The following is a 23,050-nucleotide window of genomic DNA, read 5'->3' on the forward strand; positions in this document are numbered from 1 at the left end:
TATTCTATTACCACCATTAGAAAGAATAAGAAAAAATGTAATATTATTGAAATAGAGATCATAATGATAAGTACATTATTTATATTAATAGCAGATAACAAAATAATTATAAAAAATTAAATATCTTTTTATTTTATACATAGTTATATAAGTATGTATGAAACGTATTAAACGTAAAATTTTTATACAGTAATAATTCATGGATTAGAAGTTATTTATAACAAAGTAGTAAAAAGATATAAGGATTATCAATTTTTAATACATTTCGTTAGAAGAAAATTATACAAAATATTGTTAATCCATTTTTTTGATGTACGATTTTTGTTTTTCTTCATTTATATTTTTGTATTAAAATTTGAATATCCGTGTGTGTATTGTTTTCATCTTTATTCTCAAATTTTCTGTCCTTCCCCTCGTCATGTGAGCGATCTAACATAAAATTAAAATAATTATTTGTCCTGTAATACATGTAAAGTAAATTTCATCTAACACTTTATATCCGTAGTAGATCCAGGACTTTATCCTTATTTTACGTACTGTCAACCAATCAAACGATAACAAATATGCAGAATACCAATATAATTCATCTTTTTTAAATTGACAAACATTTCTTTTCTTTTCATCTTCTTTGTATTGATTTCTTGTTTATTACTTGCTTATTATCTTAGTCATTTTTATTCACTCCATCTCTTTCTTCTTATTATTCAATCAATTTTATCAAATATTAATTGAAAATTTGTGTAAGATTGGGGGAATAATTTCATGTATTTCTTCTTTCACTATGCTCCCATAATTTCTCATATTTACGCGTGTATTAGACAATATTCCTTTTATTCCCATTTCTCTCTTTGCCTTTCTTAATTAGTTTTTATCTACCGTATGAATTATTCTTATGATCATAAATAAATATATATGTATTGAAAATATATATTTTCTTTTATCTACTTATCTCATTTATTTTCTATCTTCTATTATTTAGAAAACTTTAATTTAACATACATATATACTGTATTTATTAAAACTTTCAAATACTGTAGTAAATCATTGTACATGGGGAGCATTACAAGCACGTTAATAATTTATAAATATATTCTTTCGTACTTAACTCCACCAGAAACTAATCGAAAAGCTTGGAGTCAAAGAAGTTACATGATGCCACCATTTTGGAGGAATGTAAAGTATTTCTCCAGGTCTCAAATAGGTCATCAAACCTTTAGCTTTGCTAAAATTAGGCCATTTCTCATAATTTGGATTCAAAGGATCAACTTGTGCAGTGTTATTCAATAATCTTGTATCATATGGATACAAATTAGATGAATCATTTGGGTGATATAAAATGACCCGTTTGTGTCCAAATATCTAAAATTTAGTAAAAAGCCAATACTATAAGTTAATATACTAAATTATATACTAATCTAATACAAATACAAAGCTATTAGATTATAATTATATAATATAACAATACAGAGGTATAAAAATAATAATTTACTTCTCTAAAATAGAAGAAGTTAAAAATTAGGAATGACAATAATTAAATTCTATATACAATAATGTTCAATAATAAATAATGAAATTATGTAGCAAAAACTTGAGATTTAGTATATACAATAAACTATATTATATTATTTTTTTTCGCAAATAATTTAACTTATATCTTATCATAGAATGACAATTAATTTTCATACTTGGCACAAAAGATTATTTTTAGGATCGAAATGTAGAGGTGAAACAGTTCCGCTAGGTCCAAACCAAGCATTTATATCTGGTTGTTCCACATCATCATTGTCTGTAAAGTTACAGTATTCAGGAATTGTAAAATCATCTTTCAATTCAGGAATCTAAAATCATTTTGACATAATTGATATTTAGATTTTCGTTAGAAACGTTAAAACTAAAACAAATATCGAGAGATAAAAAACAAAACCTGTTCAAATAATTGATGTTGAGCTAAGTAACCAACTTGGTCACCTTTCGTTAATACATATTTTTGTAGAAATTCTGAAAAACTAAGAAGCTGCTGTGACCAATTTTCATCGGTATAACGTGAACCAATTTCAATAGGAACCGTTCTACTTCCAGCTACGCTAATTAAATACTTTAGATCTTTCCACTGTTCTAGAGCTTTCCAATGTTTGATACATCCTAAAATATATTACATGTATTTCAAATTAAATTACAATAGAAATTAATAAAAAAAAGATATCAACTGTATATATACACTAGAATAGCTTAGAAATAATCTTCTTTCCTGTTTTAAAATTGACATGATATAACAAGAACATATTCAAATATACAGATTGATAAAGAAATGTTACCTTTCATTATTGCTGGTACTTTTGGCATAAATATTTTTGTGTAAAATAATTCCATCGATGGTTCAACATACTGAACAATTTCAGTAAATCCCGGCAATATAAAATTATATAAACTTTCAGAATCAATAATTAATTCTTCTACATCTAACTCTCCCAATGACTCTGCTGAAGAAGATAACGAATAATCACATGAAACAGCTATTGATACATACAATACATTAACACTATCATAAACACACATATGGTATTATAATAAGTAAGACTTACTGATACAACTATTCAACATTGAAGCAACTTTTGGTAATAAATCAATTACATTTGGAAGCGGTGCTCCTAATAGAATACCTTTATCAATCTGCTGAATAATGTTCCTCAACAAAATTGTATTTTTTGTAAATTGTTTAGTATCATTATTGTGCTGAAGCTCCAGTAGAACTGCCTGTAGATATAGAGTATCAAATTACAAACACTTACATAAATATGATATAACATATAGTATAAGATACATTCAACGGAATGATTAATAAGTTATATTACCTTTAAGATAGTACATAATGTGTAACAGTATCGATATTCAATTGGAACAAATTGCCAGTGACCAGAATTTAGTACTTCCCACGTTTTATCCATACAAGCTTCAACTACTATTAACGAATTTTTTATCCATTTTATCGATGGAATCCTTCCATAAAAAAGATAAGGATTAAATATCATTCTTACCATTTTTATGTAAAAAGTACGATTGAAATATATAAAGCCATATAGCAGTTTGTTTTATAGTATATACTATCCCATAATTATAGCTAAATAAGTAACATAAAATAATATAAATGGACCCAATATCATTTAAAGATCTTCAAATTTACATAAAATAATATATAATTATATTTAATTATGCTTTTAGTGAAGCACATACAGAGTTAAAGAGAAATTACATTAATTTTATTTTTGAATATAATATTGACAATACTAGATAAATGTTTATATATTACTGTTTATTATCAGATAAATTTGAAGCCTTAAAAGAAGGAATTAAACGAATAAAAATTTGTTATTTTAAAATTACTTTTAGAAATCACATTATAGCTATATTACTATAATATAGCTACAATAATATAGCTATAACATATTTGTAATAAATAAACAATATATGTCTCTATAAAATGTAGTATAAATTTAATTCAATTTGATAACTTTAAAATGATCTCCAAGAGAGTTATAAATATTGCTTCTGTTTTTCTAACTCATGCTAATCTTGTTTCCTTTTATTTTTCAATTAATAAAAAATATAATTTAAGTATTAAATAGAGTATTATTATAAATTATTTCTGTGAAGTTTAAATATATTCATGTAATTATAATTATGTATGCGTAATAAAAAAATCATGAAGTAAAATTTGATTTTTTTTATTTTTATAATTATTTTATACAATTATATAAAAATTTCTATTTACATTTTATCTTCAATGGATGTTTTTAAATTGCTTTCTACCGATGACAAGTGTATCTTCATTTCAATAGGTAAATGATTTTCTATATTTTCAGCTAATAGATTCCAAGATATAAAGTTGGCAATAATTGTGCAATTAGACATTTTTTAAAAATGATGTATGCAACTAGAAAATAAATCATAGGTATAAATTAAAGTTATTTTATTTAGAAATAAAATATTTTACTACTTTTGTCATCTGGTTCTTGTAAATATGGCCATTGTACTATTTGGTAATCTGCTATATAATACAAAATTTTTCCCGTTAATGACAATGTTTTGACTCTGCAAAAACTTTCAACAAATATTATAGTAGTTTGCGCGATACAAAATACTTTAAATAAGAATGCTACTATACATAAAGGGACACAAGTTCCTGGACCATTACATAGAAGTAACTCTGGACATTCTCTCCACAAGTAAGGAATTGATTCCAGAGTTGCATAAATAGTACTATAAATAGATGTATAGTATGACTGATGAATTTCTCTGCTTCTACGAATTTTAATTATCTTATAATCTACATTATTCGTTTCTAAATATTTAACTTTTTCAATGCTCATTGAATCTGTATCAGCATACACATATATTCTTGGCGAGTAATTTCTAAAGCTTAAATAATTAAGTATTCTTATCATTTCTGCTGTATGTCCTCCAGATCCTAATACAATCATTGTTTTAATTGGTTTATTTCGAATCGATTTCCTTCCGCTTGTTTTATATGTAGGAAACATTACAAAATATATTCTTGCAATGATTATCATACAAACAATTATACAAATAGAAATGTAATATATCGCGTACATTTTTGTAGTATAACCTGTAACAATTTAAATTAAAATAATCAATCTATCGAGCTGCTTTAGATAAGCCAAAACAAAATAAATTGTTAATTATTACATATATATGTCATGAAAGCATAAAATCTAATAAAAGTTTTTCTAAAAAAAGTACTTCAATTAGTTAATGTATGCATTTACATGAGATTTTAGTCCAAAAGTATTAAAAATTATAAAAATGTATAACATTCTTAGATTTACTACATATATTTATTAATTTATTAAACAATGCATACATTTGCTACACTTTAGTAACATGTTAATGTACACACACATATATATATATATTACTTCACATATAAATAAACACTACTGTATTATTAATCTATATATTACATATAACAATACTTAATTATATATTTAATTGTATAAGTACCATCTGTCTATGATTAATATGGGTGATCCGAAGATAAAAATGTAGCTATCTTTTTTTACAATAATAACTTATCAATCGATTTGAATTCTTAAAATTTTCGTACTTCGTACATTACACATATATTAGATTAAAATATGTGATTAATAATCAATTCTTTGTTAGTCGTCATAAATTTAATATAAATATATTCGAGAGAGTATGTAAACAAATATTTATAACTTTGCAAATCTTACGGAGATAAATAGTTGCTTATATAAATTTAACAACAAATATTATATTGACAGATACAGAATGTGAAACTTAGGTTATAAACATACACTAAGAGAACGAACCACTAGACCGACAACCAAGGTTAAATAAAACTATTGACGAATATATAATATCAAACAAGAAACGAGAGTGCTCGCGCCCGTAGTTCTAGTTGTTCACAGTACAGGTGCCGCACCATGCGGCCAAGTGCTCAAGTGAACTAAAGTTAGCATATACAAGAACCTATAAAAGTAGGAACTTGCCCTGTTTGGTTACACACTAGCATAGGCAAGAACCTATTTACTTTTCTATCCAATATAGACAAGTATAAGAAATTTCCACAATCCCAGTGGAAGAAATTTGGGCGTTAATCGGAAAAATGATAAAAAACAATCTCGATGAAATATATCGCAACGCCGGGTCTTGAAACGAGTTTAATTTAAAGTTACTACATATAAATGAAAAAAAAAGCTATTTCAACTATGCGCGATAGCCACGAATCGCAACGCTACGAAATTGATTTAAAATTAACGTCATTTTAATAATTATTTATAATTATTAACAAACTCTACTCTTCGACAAATTCTAATAATTATTCACGACAGAAAATACTAAGAAGAATCGTGACATCTTATAATTCGCAACGCTAAAGCAAACGCGATCATCGTAACGCTAATCCAAACCGAAGTCGATACTTTTTCGCAACTCTAACTGATAACGCGAAATTTACATTCTTCGCAACGCTAATGGCAAAGAGCGCGATTAGCCCGACACGACGATGGGCCGATATGTAGGTCGGCTAACAAACAAATCACAACTATTGTACTACAACTACTACTACTACAGATACTAAAGGCGAGCACAGTGACGAAATAGTAACGAGAATGACTTTCCATTGTCTGGATGATGCAGAAGATGCAAAGCCATTGATAGTCGCCCTCTTCTATGGCAATTTGCCGGGCCTCTTCGGCTCGTAGCCTCTTCTTTCTTCGGGCGCGATGCCCGCTGAAACTTACATCTAAGCTCGAGGCTTTCTAAATCGCAAACCAAGAAAATAACTTACAAAGATGCAATGAAAATGTAAGTGGCGAAAGCTGATCCAAGCGCACATGGATGAACAACGATTATAGCGGTCGCTGTCCGTTCGCGTGTGCATGCTCGAGCAATACGTAAACGTTCGTAAAAATCGTTCGATGTGCAAGAAGACCTGTCCTGAACTAATAAATAATACATAGCAAAAGGCAATGTTACTACGCACTGGTATAATAAATACCCGCGGTCACTGTGCTCGCAAAAATTTCTACGTAATACAACCAGTCACCTGTGTCGATTCGGACCTTTCGTCCTACGACACGATCGAGTAACCGGAGGAACAAAAATGCATGCGACTCGCCATTAGATGCGAAGAACAGGGTCATCGATGCTCTGGTAGCTCAGAGAAAGTCATCGTGAAGACCATCATCAAGGGGAGCCATACAATCCCATGGAAGAAAGCTGTAACAAGGTACGAAATATTATAATTTGTTCTTAAACATAATGCTAATAAGTTGGAAAATTTGAAATAGTGGAAAATTAGCCTCTAATAATCTCTGTAAAACTTTTAAAGACAATAAATTCATTCAATTCAAGAATGGCAAATGTAAATAGAAGCAATAGAATTAAATGAAGTATAGATTATTACAAAATTATTTACATTCCAGACATTTGAAGCCCCATTAGGTCTTCTTCAGGAAACAGAAAGAAGTGGAAGTAGTGATAAACCTTTAAAAAAATATGAATTATTATTATGAATAATGTACATATGTGAATAACGTTTTTATACTAATAATTTGTTTGAAAAACTGGCTGATAAACGACCAAAAAATTTCAGATAATGAACCATGAAACTCTATGCAAACTTCGAGCTCTATTAATAACAAAAAAGTTAAATTGCCAGTAAACTTTAATTACTATAACAATTGAAAAACTACAATAACAATGTTTAACCTAGAAATGATGAGAATCCAATCGTGTTTTTGAAGCATGCTAAACATTTTTATTGTGTATTTCAATATCATAACTTTTAGATCTTACATCAATGGAAATGAATAACAGTTTGATCAAAATACGAATGATAAAATAAATTAAAATACAAATACAGAAATACTTACATTCTTGGGGAAATTTCAGGAGAGGCTATATCCTCTTGCGAAACTTGCGTTTCCACTACCGAGAGCGAATGTTTAAAACAAAGATGTATAAAAAAAAAAAAAAAGAAAAAATGGTTATTGACGCTTCCATTTACATACTGACTCTAATTTCGCGTATAAATATTGCAATTGAATTTATCATATAACTATTAAGAGCTATTGTGCTCTAGAAAATATAACAAATGTTATTACACAGGAAACACTGACTCTATTGGCTGCATTGCACGCGGTCACAAACATTCTCTGAAAAAAAAAGTTGTGTTAGCTGACCGGCCGTCGGGGAGGGGGAGGGGCAGAGTATTTGTTTAGGAAATACTGCTGTTTTTTTGATACGTATATTCATTTTTCACGGACAAACAGGTATTACACACAAATATTACGAAAATGGAATATACGTGTAATATTTCAAACACTGTTTATATATTGCGAGATATCTTCTGATATAATTACAAATATTTATTAATATCCTAAAACGTAAAATCAATACTTTCTTCAAGAAGAATTCAATTGTGAACGTTCGTTATCAGAGTTTGAAATATGATTTTTACTAACGCATTATGTTGCACTTTATAGAGATTCGACAATGCTCGTAATAAATTAAACTTTCTTAACTAAACATGCCTTACAAGTGATTACAATGTATAATATAATCTTGCTCTGAAACGTGTCTGAACATGTGTTACGCAGATTCTTTCGATAAAATAATAAACTGATTTTTTCGTACAAATATATAAAAATATAATAACTTAGTAATAGATTATTGTCTAACAACAATCGAATAATTCGTATAATTTGCTATATATTGATATAAAAACATTAGTTACTTAAGATAATCTGTATATTCGAAGTACTTTTAAAAAGTGACTTTTTAATTCCTTTTTTTTTAAAATCTTAATATCTTCAAGAAATTATGCAATTATTTTAAAGAATAATATCATTATATATCAATTGTAACTCGTATAACAATTATATAGCAAATATTGATTACCACTGATCCAATAAAAAGAGAAAATAGCCGTGTACATACGTCTGCTTTATTAGAATAACTCAACCTTTACTAAATCTGCATGGGAAATCAAATGGTTATTAATCACCTATGGCGTTCATTTCCTACCAGTTCGAATCATCGATTATTAATCGTCTGTGACGTATGTGCCGTAAACCCCTACTCTTTTAATCAGGTGACCAGCCAATAATCTGTACAAAAGAAAATCAACAATTTCAAATAAATGTATGACGAAACCAATAATTTTCAATAACAGAACAAATTATAGTAGGATAAAGCAACAATAGAATTCAAATCCTACCTCAGGGACCGGTAATGTGAATTATCGATAATTCTAGCCATCAGAAATACAGCCAAGAATAAATGTATAATAAATCAGTAATTTACAAAAATGGAACCAATTATAATGAAATGAAACGATAATCGATTCCAAATTCTGCCTTAAAGATCGGTAATATGAACTATCGATGACTGTAAATTGTCAAATATAGTCAACGATGAAAGAAAAAAAAAATTCCCGAATACTACTTAATTTTACTAAAATGATAATCAATAAGTGATTAAATGAAAATGTACTATTTAAATGAAGCAGAGAGAAGTGTAGAAATGTTGATAAAGTCGAAATGAAAGTACTAATAATGACAGGGTACGCTCTATGGAACAAATTTTCGCTCCACGACTTTCAAGAGTACAATGTCACCCCACGACACTTTGCCTTTTCCAATATTTCACGCCAATAGAAATGCTCCATTCGACGCGACAATATATTGCGCCAATAGGCACGCTTGATTCGACTTCGCGATATATTGCGCCAATAGGAACGCACGATTTTTGTATATACGAGCGCGCGCAAATTTAGTGTATTCAAACAGTTAAATTGATGCAATTGAGGAATAGAAAACATATTTAAGATAATGTTCAATAACAGTTACGAATAAGATTATGTTCTTAATGAAGAACTTTTATTACACGAATGAATAAAATATGGTACGTTACTTTACATGTTGATATGTTACAACTTATTATTACATAAAAATTGAAAAAATTGTTCTATCCTGCTTCATGAATGCCTCCATTAAAAACAAATATAATCCTTAAAAATTGTTAATAATTAGTAGTTTAGTCCTGAAGAATTGATAGCGAAACTATCATAAAAAGAGAAATTTCTTTAATTGATCATTTAATCTATCATTGTTTACTTTGCTATTAATTGATATATAAATTACAAAATTTTTATTTTGTAATACCAGAGAGGAAATTCCTCTCTGCTAATACATATCATACTTTATCTAATTAATAATTCTCCAGGATATATGTACACGAAGCATCTTTATTCGTGGAAAAGAAAATTGCGTGGAAAATAAATTACAAGAATCATACGCGATTTCAGCGATACACGTATCTATTTATAAAACCTAAAATAAAATTATTCATTTTAACAAATCTTATTCTATGTTAAATCGGTAATCTCGTGAATGACGCTAAAATGGTAAAGAGTAAGGAAGGTCTAGAACACCTATGTACTTCGTGTTTATACAATCGTCCTCTAGGCTCTTGACTAGAACCTTTGTAATGCATAACCAATGGTCATTGAGCGCAAGGCACGTACAGAAGTAAGAGTCAAAGATATATTGAATATTAGATCAATTTTTTGTATTTTGATCTGCAGCATTCGTAAACATTTTATACCATTGAGTAATTTCTACAAAATTGTTCTCCTGAGACAAATGCGATAATAAATAGGTAAGTAAGACATTTTTTTAATTGAACAAAAAGTTTCCCAAAAATAAAGTGAATTTTTATTCTATTGGAATTTTATAAAAGTAAATTATTTATTATTAAGTGTGATATTTTTTACATTAGTTATATTTTTAAAAAACGAATTAAAAGTAAATTATATAAAATATATAATTTTCAATAATGATCTCATCAGATATGAAAATATAATAATAATAATAATTTAATACATTTTTTACAGCAGGAAATGGACATTTGGTGTAGTTAGGACCATAATGAAATCATTTACCAAAGAAAAAATTTGAGAATCACATAAGAATCGATAAAAGATTATACAATATTTTATCAGAAGGGTAAAAATTAATTTTATTTTTATTACAATTAATAAAAATATTAATATTAATTTCATCAAAATTAATATTATTAAGAAGCAAATGTAATTAGAAAATGAACTCAAATAATTTTTCATCGCATAGTAGATTTCAAAATATTTGTAATAAAAAGCGATTCTCTTGTAAAAATTATAAAAAAGAAAGGCAAGCGATTGTTAGTGTAATTTATAAAGAAAATCAGAATTATAATACCACTTTAGCTAGTTGTGCAAATCAGAATCAAAATATATTAATGAATTCAACAATCAGATCTACATTAAACAGAAGGAACTGTGATAAATGCCAAGAAAATTTAAGTAGTTCTCCAAAAAATACTTTAAAATCTACAAGTATCGTAAATCAAGTTTTAAACAAGTGCGATGGAAATACCTCTGTTTTGTTATTGGGAAACTATAGGAATAACAAGAAATCGAGTATGACTGAAACACCAAATATAATAGAAGACGACCATAAAGCAGTATTAAATCATGATTTACAAAATATAACGTGCTTTTGCAATAAATCTAATACAAATTGCAATTTATACAATAAGAACGAAATTCACTGTGAGCAAAATGTGAAATTTCAACAGAAAAGTTTACCTATAATATCGCAACAAAGATCTCTAGAAGCAAAAACACGTAGGAAGAGAAATCAATCTAATGCTACTAATGAAACAGATTGCAATATCTCGATGCAAACTAAAAGAGAAAATAGCTGTGATATTAGTAAATCTATTACAACTGAAGAATCAAGGAAAGGTGTTTATACAAAAGGTAAAAGACAGAGAACAATAAAATCAACTTGCCATTTACAAATAAAGAAAAACAAACAAAAAAGGATATACAGTACAGTATATAAATATAAACAATGTAATAAAGTTACCAAAAATAAATATTATAAAGTAATAGGAAAAAGAAAGGATATAAGTAATCTTTCCACAGTTACCATAATACCATCAAGCAAGATTGATACCAAAATAAACAAAGATATAGCAAGGCATAAAAATTGTATAGATATTAAAAATTTGATAATACCTTTGATTAGAATAGATGATCTTCCTACATCTGAATTATCTAAATTAATTCAGAGTACCAAATCTATCGAAAATAAAGAGAATATACAAAAAGATGAAAATATATGTAATAAAACAGAGAATATCGTAGAAATACAGTGTTCTGCATATAAAAAACACAGTGCTACTGAACTCAAACAAGAACAGGAAATAAATATATTGTATAAATCAGTGTTTGAGGAAAGATGTACAATATTTGAAGAAAATGTAGTGAATAAAATTGATGAAAATATAAGAAATATAAAATTTGAAAAAGAGACGTATAAAATATCTCCAGAGAATATTTTACAATTTTTTCTAGAAAACAGAAGAGATATATATATAAGAACAAGATTGAGATCAAGTATTGAAAATATCTATAAGTATCATATAAGAAAAAGTGTAGCAATGTGCATTAAATGTATAGAAGTCTTTAATCTTTTACGACAATTTTCAGGTAAAGTAAACTTTGTACAAAATGAAAAAGTATGCATTGAATGTACACTATGTAATTTACAAATTAACTCTCTATTTTATTTTCAAAAACATCTAATGGATATACATTTACAATGTGAAAGAAAATCATTACGCAAACAAAAGAAATTTGCAGTTGCTATTATTAATTTCAGTGATCAATTAGATTTAAATATCAATAACCAATTTATATTTGAATGCTGTTGCTGCTCAAAAATATTTGATCATACAACAAATTTTGAGGAACATATTAAAAATATGCATCATGGCTTCGATCATCATACAGATGATGTTAAAAAATGTGAGGCAGAACAAATGGCTGTAACTTCTGAAACATATACAACATTTAAAAATGAACAAGTATTTAATGAAACTCATGCTTTAGATAAAAATTATATTTTTGAAGTTCCAACTAATATAGATGAAATTTCTAATTCAGGAAAGGAAATTAACATACAAAATGATCATATAAACGAATATGATATTAACGCAAAAGAAATAATTCTTAAAAACAATATATACCATACAAATTCAAATAATAAAAATTTATTGTTGGAGATGGAAGTAAAAGGCGAACAAATAAATGATATAAATAATGTAGATGTTACTGAAATAAAAGAAAACCAAAAATTGAAGGAAGATATAGAAAAATTAAATGATGAAAAATATTCAAATAGTATTTCAAAATTAAAACTTTCTAATGTATCTATTAAAATTGATGGAAGATTTAAAGAATATTGGAAACATAAAAAAAGCTTTTCTTTTATTTGTAATGTTTGTTTTAAAAAATATAGAAGAAAACAAGCGTTTTTATCTCATATGTCTAAACATGTAACAAATTTTAATACTAATGTACATGAGCAACAAAAAGCAGAAGAAAATAATGATCTCATCAGACATGAAAATGATGTAGTATTAAATGCACATACTAAAACTTCTCAAGACAACAGTAAAAGTTTCAAGGATAATAATGTACTACATTCTACTATAAATTTGGCAGAATCAGACCAAAATACTTTAATATCAAACACAATTGATAATGAAGTTGATAGTGGTGAAAATGGAAATGTAGAATATGATATTAAAGACGATAGTGTAGCAAGTAAAACAGATGATTGTAATTTTGCATTACATATAAACCTTACACACATACAAAAAACAAGAAATGATGCGAAAAGGCAAAAATTAATTAAATACAGTATGAACATTGCAAAAAAACGTAAAACAAGTACTAATGAGCAGCAAAATACAGAAAATGAAATTGGAAATATGTTTCCAACAAATTTTACCACAAATACTAATTCAATAATAGATGCAAGTAAAGAAAATGTAAGTTATGGTTTAAGAGAACTGCATTGCATTATATGTGACAAAAGATTTAGTTCTTTGACAATATTTAAGGAACATATGTTCATTTTACATGATTCGTTGTTTGAAGATCCAAGTTCACCAAATTTATCAATGATACCATATAAAGTAAAAGATCTGTCTACACAAGGTACTCGTGTATCTAAATGCAATATGACATGTAAAATAAAAGAAGCAAAGAAAGTTTTGCAAAAGGAAAATAAACAAAAATATAGAAAGTGGCGTTGTAACGCATGTAAAGAAAATTTTGCATTACTTAGAAACTACTTACGACATAAGTATTACTGTCATAATGATGAATCTGTAGTTCATATTTGTGATAATTGTAACAAAATCCTTACTTCAGTTGCAATGGTGAACATTCATATGTGCACTAATGTTACTACCTGGAATTGCAAGAGATGTAGTCTCACTTTTCCCAACGGTATATCTCTAACACGACATAATATGAATTATCATTTAGAAAAAGTAGGTCCACATGTATGCAAAACATGTAAATTAAATTTTCTTACAATGTACATGCTAACAAGACATGAAACAACGCATTCTATAAGTAATAATTCCAATGTTACAGAAACTTTCATAGATTTATCTGTACCTGCGAAAAACTATTTACCTTGTACTGTAGATAATACAAATGTTAATTCTGAATTCAGTAGAAAACAATTGAATGACAAGGCTATTCCTTATAAGAATAAAAATGTGGAAATTAAAGAATTAGATGAACTAAATGAAAAACTTTCAGAAATGCACATTACATCTAATATACCACACGATGATAAAAATATACTGCACTGTAATACATTATGTGCTACAGCAGTACAATTTAATCTTCATCTGGAAGAAAAACATAAAAGAGAGATATGTCAAATTTGTAATAGCTTATATTTTACAGATAAAGTAGTAAAACATTTAATATCTGATCACATAGTCTCAAATAATGTGTATTTTAGAGAAAACAATGCTAATATTGAAATAACACAAAGAGATATAAATTCTCAAAATGATATAATAGAAATCCTTGGTGTAAAACGTTTATTGTCACTTTACGAATATCAAAGATTTGATACTATTGTAGAAAACAAATGTTTCAGTTGTATAACATGTTCAGAACAATTCTCAAATACTCAGCAATACAAAGTTCATTACTTAAAATATCATGATACAATCTGTTTATTGTGTAATATAAAATTTGAACACAATTTACAAGCACTTGAACATAAAATTAAAATTCACAAATCTATTGATTTGTATTTGTGGATAGCGCAGAAGCTAATATTGCAGTTAAGACAATATGGAAATACCATTGAAGATGTGATATTAAAATCTAATGAAATAAGAGTATGTTAAATAACATATACTCGTAATTTTAAGTTATATTCTAACTAGTCTATACAGATATCTGTAATTCATTAAGGAAACGTATAAGTTGACTCATTAAGACTATTAATTCAGATAACCTATCAAATTTTAGTTACCTGCAATTAAATATAAAATTTTATATATTATACAACTTTTTGTAAGTGTTTTTTATACAAAATAAATATTAATATACTGCTGTAATCTTAATAATCTGATATTCTTTTATTTGTAATTATAGAAAGTACACACAAGTATTATAAAATGATAATTAAGATTCTGTTATAAAATTAAATTAAACTCCCTTTAAAAGAAACACCCTTATTGGATATAAATAAAATATCAAGAGAGAAATCATGATATAATACAATTCTTTTGCTCTATTATTTTGTTCATAGTATCTGGATTTGTATCTTTTTTATTGTTTGAATCTTATACATATAATAAAATGATACAGATTATTTCATACATTGTAAATCATTTGTTCAGTTTTTGAATAAAAATCTTGTTTACCAACAAAAATATAAAAAACTACATGGAAATTAAAATTTCCAAATTTGAAAGTAGTCGTAATATGTATCGATCAATTTAAATTTATCAAATAAATATATCTTATATCGATTAACCATAGTCATATTAGACAACTATTTATTCGTGTATTATTTCGTTAACTAAATTATTTAGTATATTTGAAATTTCCTTTAAGAATCAAGTAATTCTAAAACTTGTATCAAAATTCGCGCTGAATATACTACAGCGCTTAGCTTACTTTATCACTAGTCTTGTATGTATTTATACAATCGACTTTCAAATCAGTTCAGTTACTATCTCACGTCGATGTGGTTTTTACAAGTTTTGGACATTTCGAAATTGTATATGAAATAAATCCAGTTGAATATTAACGTATGTATACAAAATAAAAACAGTGATAGTTCTTTCATAGTTTAATAAAAGAGTTTATATATCTTAGTGATTTAATATTAAAATAGACAACTGAGGTTTCACAATTTACCTCCTTCGTATTTAATTAGCAAAATCTTTTTAATTCATTACAATCGTATACAGTCTTTGACAAATTAAAATTTATCAATTACTACTTTATTCAATGTCTTTATATAAGATAAACATAACCACTGTTAAACATATAACGTTTCTGTTTATAAAACATATGCATTACATATATTAATAATCTTAAGTAACATATAAATAATCAACAATTTTATTAAAATCCATTACTATTTTTCAATTTACTTTCTTTTTTGAGGATATAATGTATACTTTTATATTATACAAAATATTGCAATATATATATTAGTTTACCTTTTAATAATAATAAGTTAGTTAATAAAGATACATATGCACTATATATTATATATTCTTTCTTACAGTTATAAGAGTATTAAAACATTAAAATTTATAAAGAAAAGATGAATATTTATTCAGGCCATTATTCTGATTATAAAACAAATTTGAGTACTATGCTATAGAAGTGGAATTAAAAGTTAGTCCAAAAGAAACAGTGATGATCAAGTATGACAGGTTCTTCGAAGATGGATACAAACAAAGAAACGGAAGAATCTAGTAATGTTCCAAATAATGTTGGAAATTCTGAAAGTCCAGATTCAATAGAGGTTGTTATTAAGGGATATAAATTATCATTTAAACAAAAGAAAGATTAACAAAATTTTATTTGAAGAACTGAATTTATTATATTTTCTATTTAGGTGGATAATTCGCGTACAGTTCTTTTAAAAATAGCAACGTTATATGCAGAACGTCTTATGAATGATATTTGTCTTGTTGTTAATGGTATAGAATATCCAGCACATCGCCTTATACTTTGTGCTTCAAGTGATGTTTTCCAAGTAAGTAAATTTTAAGGTAGAATGTAAAATAAGATAAAATAAAACACATAATTGTTCATTATACAGGATGTCATTAAACTGGTAATGTAACTTAAAAGAATATGATTTTATTAAAAAAAGTAAATTAGTATATAGTAACATTTTCCTCATGTAAATTGATATTAATAATTCATTCAGTATATTTAGTATATTTCAAAAGATATAAACGTATTGAATATAATTATGTTGGTAGACCAGTAAAATTTTTTCTAGCAAATTTTTATATTAATAAACAGTAAGTTTTTAAGTGGAAGGTACTTCTGTTTTATTATTCATTCTTCATCATTTAGTATGATAAAGTAATAAAAGTAATTTATAGATACAACTTAATTCAGACATAAGTACAATGGTGTTATATACATATATTCAATGTATATTTATCATTTTATTTGAAATCAAAGCGTTTTATGGCGAAATATTGTTATAATTTGTTGATTTTTTTCTTTCTGTATAGTTACTTTCTTTTAGGTGATAACACTAATTTAATAACGTATTTTGTACATATGATATAAATACTTATCCATGTAATTAAATTTTAGCAGTAAAGTAAATATTATGTAGTGGAATTTAATTTACTTATAAAATACGTATATTGTGCCAAATAATGATAGGTTGACATATTTCTTATTTCACTCATATATTAAAAATGATTAACTTTGGCATATCTAACAAGAATTTTCAAAATACAACTGAGTTGAGGACAAATTACATTTTACATTGCACTACTATGTTTTTCTATCTGACTTTATTTGTATTCAAAATGTGTTGAGAACATTATAAAAAAAAGATCACCAAACAGTCACCTTATTTAAAATAGACCGACTGATAGTATGTTTGGGCTTATTAAATTACAAAAGATTTTTAACTAATTCATTAAGAACCTTTACATTGTAGCAAAATAAAGATTATGTAAATTTGATTTATTATGTAAATGGATTCAGAAAGCAAACATTTTAAACTCGTATCTTTTTTTTGAATTATTAAAAATAAAAGAGTTATAAGCAATTAAAAATTAATAAAACCGAACATTTTCGATCGCTTACCGAATTTACTCCAAGAACGCGTGACGTCACAAGTCAGTCGCGTCGTCTGCAATATGTACAAGTCAACACAAAGTGAGAATGATTTCCTGATTGTGAATCTAATAAACGCTATGGAAGTTCATGAAAAAAGAAATTATAAATGGCTTTTGTTCCACAATGTCAGAATGATTCAATAAAAATATCAGAAATGTACCGTTCCTGAAGATAGTAATCTACGAAAAGGCATGGTTTCGAATTGCTAAAAGAGATATGCCAAGGACAGCTCCAAATTTCTTTTGCTGTAGAGATTATTTTATTCACTATATATGTATTCATACATCATATTGTACATGTTAATAATTTGTGTTTTCCTTCTTTGTATTTTTCATTTGCTACAGTTTATATCCTTTTCAGTATGATACATACGTGTTCCTTTGGGTTCTCATTGCTTTAATAAATATTCTGAGTTTTTATCCCCAAATCGAATAATAATAAAAAATGATTATATAGGTGATTTGACCAAAATACAAATATTTTCAGTAGCATCTAATTGAAATTGCGTGTTAGTGATCACTGCTAACATTGTGTCACGACTGTGGTGTTTATAGATTCTTGACGATTTCCGTTCTCTCCGAGTTCGGAATTTTTTGAATATGTTATATTCGGTGTTTTTTGAATATGTTGTAGAAATCAACATTTAGAACATCTTTTTATACATATAAACGTTGGTCGACCTTACTTTCCAAGATATTCGCGAAATCTGTCCGTATTAATTGAATTTTGAGCATAGTTTTGGGTCTGTGACAGCATCACTATTGGTCGCTGCCTGCGGGTCACTTATATTTTAAAAATGCGGTCACCGCCACACAATTGTCTTCACAAAAACGTAGTGTAACTGAAACCTAAATTTAACTGAAGTTTTTTGTAAACTTTTCGGAAATTGAGCAATGGTTATATATATTATATATATATATATATATATATAGAAAAAAGTTAGTTAAAATGTTGACGATATACTTCAAAGTCATCGAAGCCGATGAAATTTTACATAATTACCTAACGTTATATTTATTATTATCTTTTTTGGTTAGCTAACATTTCAACATATACTCTAATTTTTCTTATTGCAGGTAATGTTAATGAGTCCTCAGTGGAGTGAGTCACAGGAAAGTAGAGTAACCCTCCAAGAAACGCCACAATGTGTACCTATATTTAGTGAGTTTTTGCGGTACTTTTATACTGGTCAAATAAGAATTAATTATGGAGTTGTTCTACCAATATTATCTTTAGCCGATAAGTATAATGTTAAGGATTTAATATCATTGTGCCTTGATTATATGCAAAATCATATTGCATTAGCTGCCATACACGGCACTCTAGTATCATGGTTACAGTATACGTCAAATTGTGGTCATCACAATATTACTCAAGCATGTCAAAATTTTATTAAGTGGAATTTGGAATTGGTGGCCAGAACTGCAGACTTTGGAAATTTTGATTTAGATATTTTAGTATCGTTGCTACATCAAAGTAGTTTAGTGGTAAAGGATGAAATGACATTATACAAATGTTTAGAATCTTGGTTGGATCATCAGGCAAATCGGTTGAAAAGTCAATTGTCGCACGACGAATTAGAAGCTACGTTAGAACAATTGGTAATAGCTGTGATGTCTCCTGTTAGATTTCCAATGATGTCTCCTCGACAATTAGCAGAATTACTTTTATTTCCTTTAACGAAAAAATACAAAGAATTCTTTGTAGAACGGATGTCTATAGGAATGTCATTTCATTCTGGTCAGCTGGATAAAGTTAAAGAAGTAAGTTTAAACGAAGAAGATGGTGCATTACTTTTTGAACCGAGATTATACACTATAGACACCTGTAGTTCATTACTTACGATAGAAAATTTTCATGGTTTACCCTCTTACCACACCAGAACGCTCGTATTTTCAAGTCATTCGTGTTTAGCAGAGTATGCTGGTGACCGCGCGTGTGAATGGGTTGTAGATATATATCCAAAAGGTGTTTGGTTTAAAAAGTTTTTCTTAATAGTGTGGCAAGGAACCGTAGAAATGCCCGAACATGTGAAACGTTCAGTTAGATTATCACTCACCTGTAAGGATCCATCTGTAAATAGTAATGCTGATATGCGTGTAAAAATAGGTGTTTTAATATATGGTTTACAGGATGGCGTTGAACATATTGCAAGAGTAACAGAAATTATTCACAGATTTAGTAAAAAAGAACGTGTTCTTAATTTGGACGATCTTTTACCGTTTGAGGAACTTAACCCGCAGCAGGGTTCCGTCTCGGAAAATACATCTCCTTTTCTAGTAGGTCCAAATAAAGATATGCTCAAATTACATATTGTTATATCACCAGCTAACTAAGACAGAGAGATTTCTTGGGTTATATAAAATGAAATCTTACTACAGACTTTAAATATTTTGGACTCATACGAAGGGTCATCTTTTTTAAGTTTGTCTTCAACGTATGTCCTAGAATTTTTTTCTTTTGATAAATCGACATTTTAATATTAGACTAAGATAAAGTTTTGTATTTAAATCGTAATATGTAATAAAATATTAAAAGACTTCAATGTTCCATGAATTTCCATCACATTAATTTTTTCTGGGAAAATTGTTAATTACTATTAATTATTCATTTAGAATAACATAATTTTTAAAGCGGACGTCTGTGTATGATAGAATATTGTTAATTTACACTCTGTATAACAAAAAATTAGTGAGTTTATATTCATTTTATTGCAAGAACGAATGAAATCGATAATCATCAATATTTAATCCACCTATCTGATTTCGATTTTTTAATATCTTAAGTATATTTAGTAATATATTTAATATTAATATTAATATTTAATACATTATTATTATTTATATAGAAATTAAAATTTTTAACAACTTTTTCCTGTACGTGAAACCTGCGCTCGATCTTAATTTCCGAGATATTCGCAAAGAACTGTCGATACCATTAGAGTGAATTATTGTGTCTATAACTGTGCATTCGTTGCAAAGTATGTGTCAATATTTGTTGCCGGATAGAATAACATCCAAATCCAACAAGAAGATATGCCAATAAACTATAAAAAATGATAAGAATTAGGTTTGTTTTAAGCAGTAACCGAGCGGCGGTTTTATGTATAGGAGAAATGTATGTATTGTTAAAAATTTTAATTTCTACAACATTAAAAAATCCTAATCAGTGGAATGAGCGAGTTATCGATATCAACCGAGATATTTTTTTGTAAAAATGTTTTTTTTTTATCTTTTATATAAATGTATTGCTTTATTACGAAAGCTATCTTAAGAAAGCCATAGAAAATATTTTAAAATTTTGTGCGTATTCGATTCTTTATTGTATATAAAATCACATTGATATCGTCGATATAGTAAATATTTGGAGGATTTTAATAGTAATTAAATACATAACTGAAGGGCAGCGTAGGTTTTGAATTTCAACATCAAGATGAATTATGCGCGATAGTTCTGTTTTACAAATCTTCATCGGTCCAAATGGATTATCATTTATGACAACGATAAGAAATATTTTGTAATATTCCATACATCGTAAGAGAGATAAATTTGTAATTATTCAAAATTAAAATTGTATATTTGCAGTACGTTTTCACATCACTATAATATAGTGATAACACACTAAACCACATGTAAAATTTTTTATTCAGTTAAATATATATCGTATGTTTCTTTAATTTATGGGAATTAATCAACCTCAATGTTTTTAAAATGTTTTTCTTTGTTTGATTATTCGTAACTAGAATATATAAAGATATTTATATTTTTTACTAATTTCATTTTTCAGAAGGATGAAATCTTTAGATTTTACTAATCACTATTTCTTATTTAAAAAAAGGTTCACTTTTTCTTGCTGATATTTTTCGTAAAAATTTGAAAAATAATTGTTATTTTTTATTTTTGTTCATAACATTTATTGGCAATATATAAGGAAATTTTATCCGTTTTTTTTTCTTTTGGAAACGGGTATAATATAATGATAGAATATTTTCAAAAGGTAAAGGTTTAATTTGACAAGATTTATTTTAATTTTCTAAATGTTTGTACTTCCTCTTTCATTATGATTTGCAAATTCTTTTGGGTAGTGATTTCTACAAATATTAAAAAAAAATTCTCTTGAGATAGTTTCCATTTCTATAAACATTACATAGTAACGTATACAAATTACCTTTTTATTTTATGTTTATAATATATTGTACGTTTTACAATAGTTTACAATAATTTCTCAATTAAACGATTGAACTTTGTTTCACTGTTGTTATTTCTATATGCTCAGCTGATCTCCGTTCGATTCGATACCATCCATTTGCAATCACGGAAAGGAATGATCCTCTTACAAAAGTAACACTCCATCGTCCCTTGTCCATTATTTTATACTTTTGTATTCCACGTGGTGTATCGTATATCCTTACCAAGTGTGTTGGTAAAGCATAAACATATGAGCGGTAGAGACATAGCCATTCGTTGACTCTCGAAAATATCTCATCGTACACGTTACTTATCGAAAACCTACACTTTCACGGTTTTGAAGGGATTTACTTTTAACCACTCTGTTATGACATACGAATAAGAGAAAGAATAATCCGAATAAGTTGTTAGCACACTCATGAGTCATACTATTACACGAATGCATTCGCCAAAAATTGTATTAACGTAAACTAATCGAATCCTAATCTAATATTCGTGAGTCAAATTGCACATATACATACACACACACATACACATGGAGTACGTATACGTGTCGTACATAATCCGCCTGACGTCTTACTAATGTCTATAGTATTCTATTTTCTTTAAGATCACTGATATCCGCTAATCCTTTTCTATTACTTTGTTCCTTTTTGCTACCTGGACGCCATAAGAAAATGATTTAAGAAAAGTCCTGTTCAAATCCACGAGAAAATAATCTTTCGATAAATACACCAGCTCTGTTTCGTTTTCTTTGTTCCGGTTTTATTTTATTTTGTACTCTGTTTTATATTGGCTTGCGTGTGTAAGAAAACGTGTAGCTCGAAACTCTGAGACGGTCGGCTGGCTTTCGTCACTCTGTGCTTTTTACGAAGAGAACGCGAAAACACTCGAAGATGCCTTAAGTTAGGCCCCCTTCTTTACTGCGTCACAAGTTGGCGGGCCTCAACGGTTTTACGATTGTAAAGTCTAAGATACTCGTCCATTCTTTGTACAATCATTAACGCAGATGAACGTTAAGTATCTAATGAACGAAGAAGTATCTTATACGCGATTT

General features: G+C 27.5%; 4 protein-coding genes across 10 annotated transcripts; 2 read left to right on the top strand and 2 right to left on the bottom strand.

Moving 5' to 3' along the window:
* Nucleotides 1-106: 106 nt before the first annotated feature.
* On the bottom strand, nucleotides 107-3,909 carry LOC117159615 (bifunctional peptidase and arginyl-hydroxylase JMJD5). The gene is made up of 7 exons (XM_033339609.2): nucleotides 3,770-3,909; nucleotides 2,853-2,997; nucleotides 2,583-2,754; nucleotides 2,316-2,480; nucleotides 1,925-2,142; nucleotides 1,686-1,838; nucleotides 107-1,359 (listed from the first exon to the last, which is right to left on the bottom strand). The coding sequence occupies exons 1-7, from the start codon at nucleotides 3,907-3,909 to the stop codon at nucleotides 1,102-1,104; spliced, it is 1,251 nt and encodes a 416-aa protein (XP_033195500.2). The 3' UTR covers nucleotides 107-1,101.
* A 62-nt stretch (nucleotides 3,910-3,971) lies between these two features.
* On the bottom strand, nucleotides 3,972-5,590 carry Alg14 (ALG14, UDP-N-acetylglucosaminyltransferase subunit). The gene is made up of 2 exons (XM_033339625.2): nucleotides 5,020-5,590; nucleotides 3,972-4,624 (listed from the first exon to the last, which is right to left on the bottom strand). The coding sequence occupies exon 2, from the start codon at nucleotides 4,608-4,610 to the stop codon at nucleotides 3,972-3,974; it is 639 nt and encodes a 212-aa protein (XP_033195516.2). The 5' UTR covers nucleotides 4,611-4,624; nucleotides 5,020-5,590.
* A 4,444-nt stretch (nucleotides 5,591-10,034) lies between these two features.
* LOC117159591 (uncharacterized) lies at nucleotides 10,035-15,030 on the top strand. 2 transcript variants are annotated; one of them, XM_076620585.1, is made up of 2 exons: nucleotides 10,035-10,206; nucleotides 10,442-15,030. In XM_076620585.1, exon 2 carries the CDS (start codon nucleotides 10,648-10,650, stop codon nucleotides 14,815-14,817), a length of 4,170 nt encoding a protein of 1,389 aa, XP_076476700.1. In that variant the 5' UTR covers nucleotides 10,035-10,206; nucleotides 10,442-10,647; the 3' UTR covers nucleotides 14,818-15,030. The 2 variants fall into 2 exon arrangements, with proteins under 2 accessions (XP_076476700.1, XP_033195456.2); XM_033339565.2 differs by having other exon boundaries at nucleotides 10,445-15,030.
* Nucleotides 15,031-15,599: 569 nt separating this feature from the next.
* Nucleotides 15,600-21,482, top strand: Tango10 (transport and golgi organization 10). Of its 6 annotated transcripts, XM_033339591.2 has the most exons (4): nucleotides 15,600-15,729; nucleotides 16,215-16,457; nucleotides 16,551-16,691; nucleotides 18,883-21,482. In XM_033339591.2, the coding sequence occupies exons 2-4, from the start codon at nucleotides 16,359-16,361 to the stop codon at nucleotides 20,140-20,142; spliced, it is 1,500 nt and encodes a 499-aa protein (XP_033195482.1). In that variant the 5' UTR covers nucleotides 15,600-15,729; nucleotides 16,215-16,358; the 3' UTR covers nucleotides 20,143-21,482. The 6 variants fall into 6 exon arrangements, with proteins under 6 accessions (XP_033195482.1, XP_076476704.1, XP_076476703.1 ...); XM_076620589.1 differs by lacking the exons at nucleotides 16,215-16,457; nucleotides 16,551-16,691 and having other exon boundaries at nucleotides 15,642-15,729; XM_076620588.1 differs by lacking the exons at nucleotides 15,600-15,729; nucleotides 16,215-16,457; nucleotides 16,551-16,691 and adding an exon at nucleotides 17,697-17,845.
* The last annotated feature ends 1,568 nt before the right edge of the window (nucleotides 21,483-23,050 follow it).

The sequence above is a fragment of the Bombus vancouverensis genome, chromosome 8 (assembly GCF_051014615.1).
Source record: "Bombus vancouverensis nearcticus chromosome 8, iyBomVanc1_principal, whole genome shotgun sequence".
NCBI classification, from domain to species: Eukaryota; Metazoa; Arthropoda; class Insecta; order Hymenoptera; family Apidae; genus Bombus; species Bombus vancouverensis.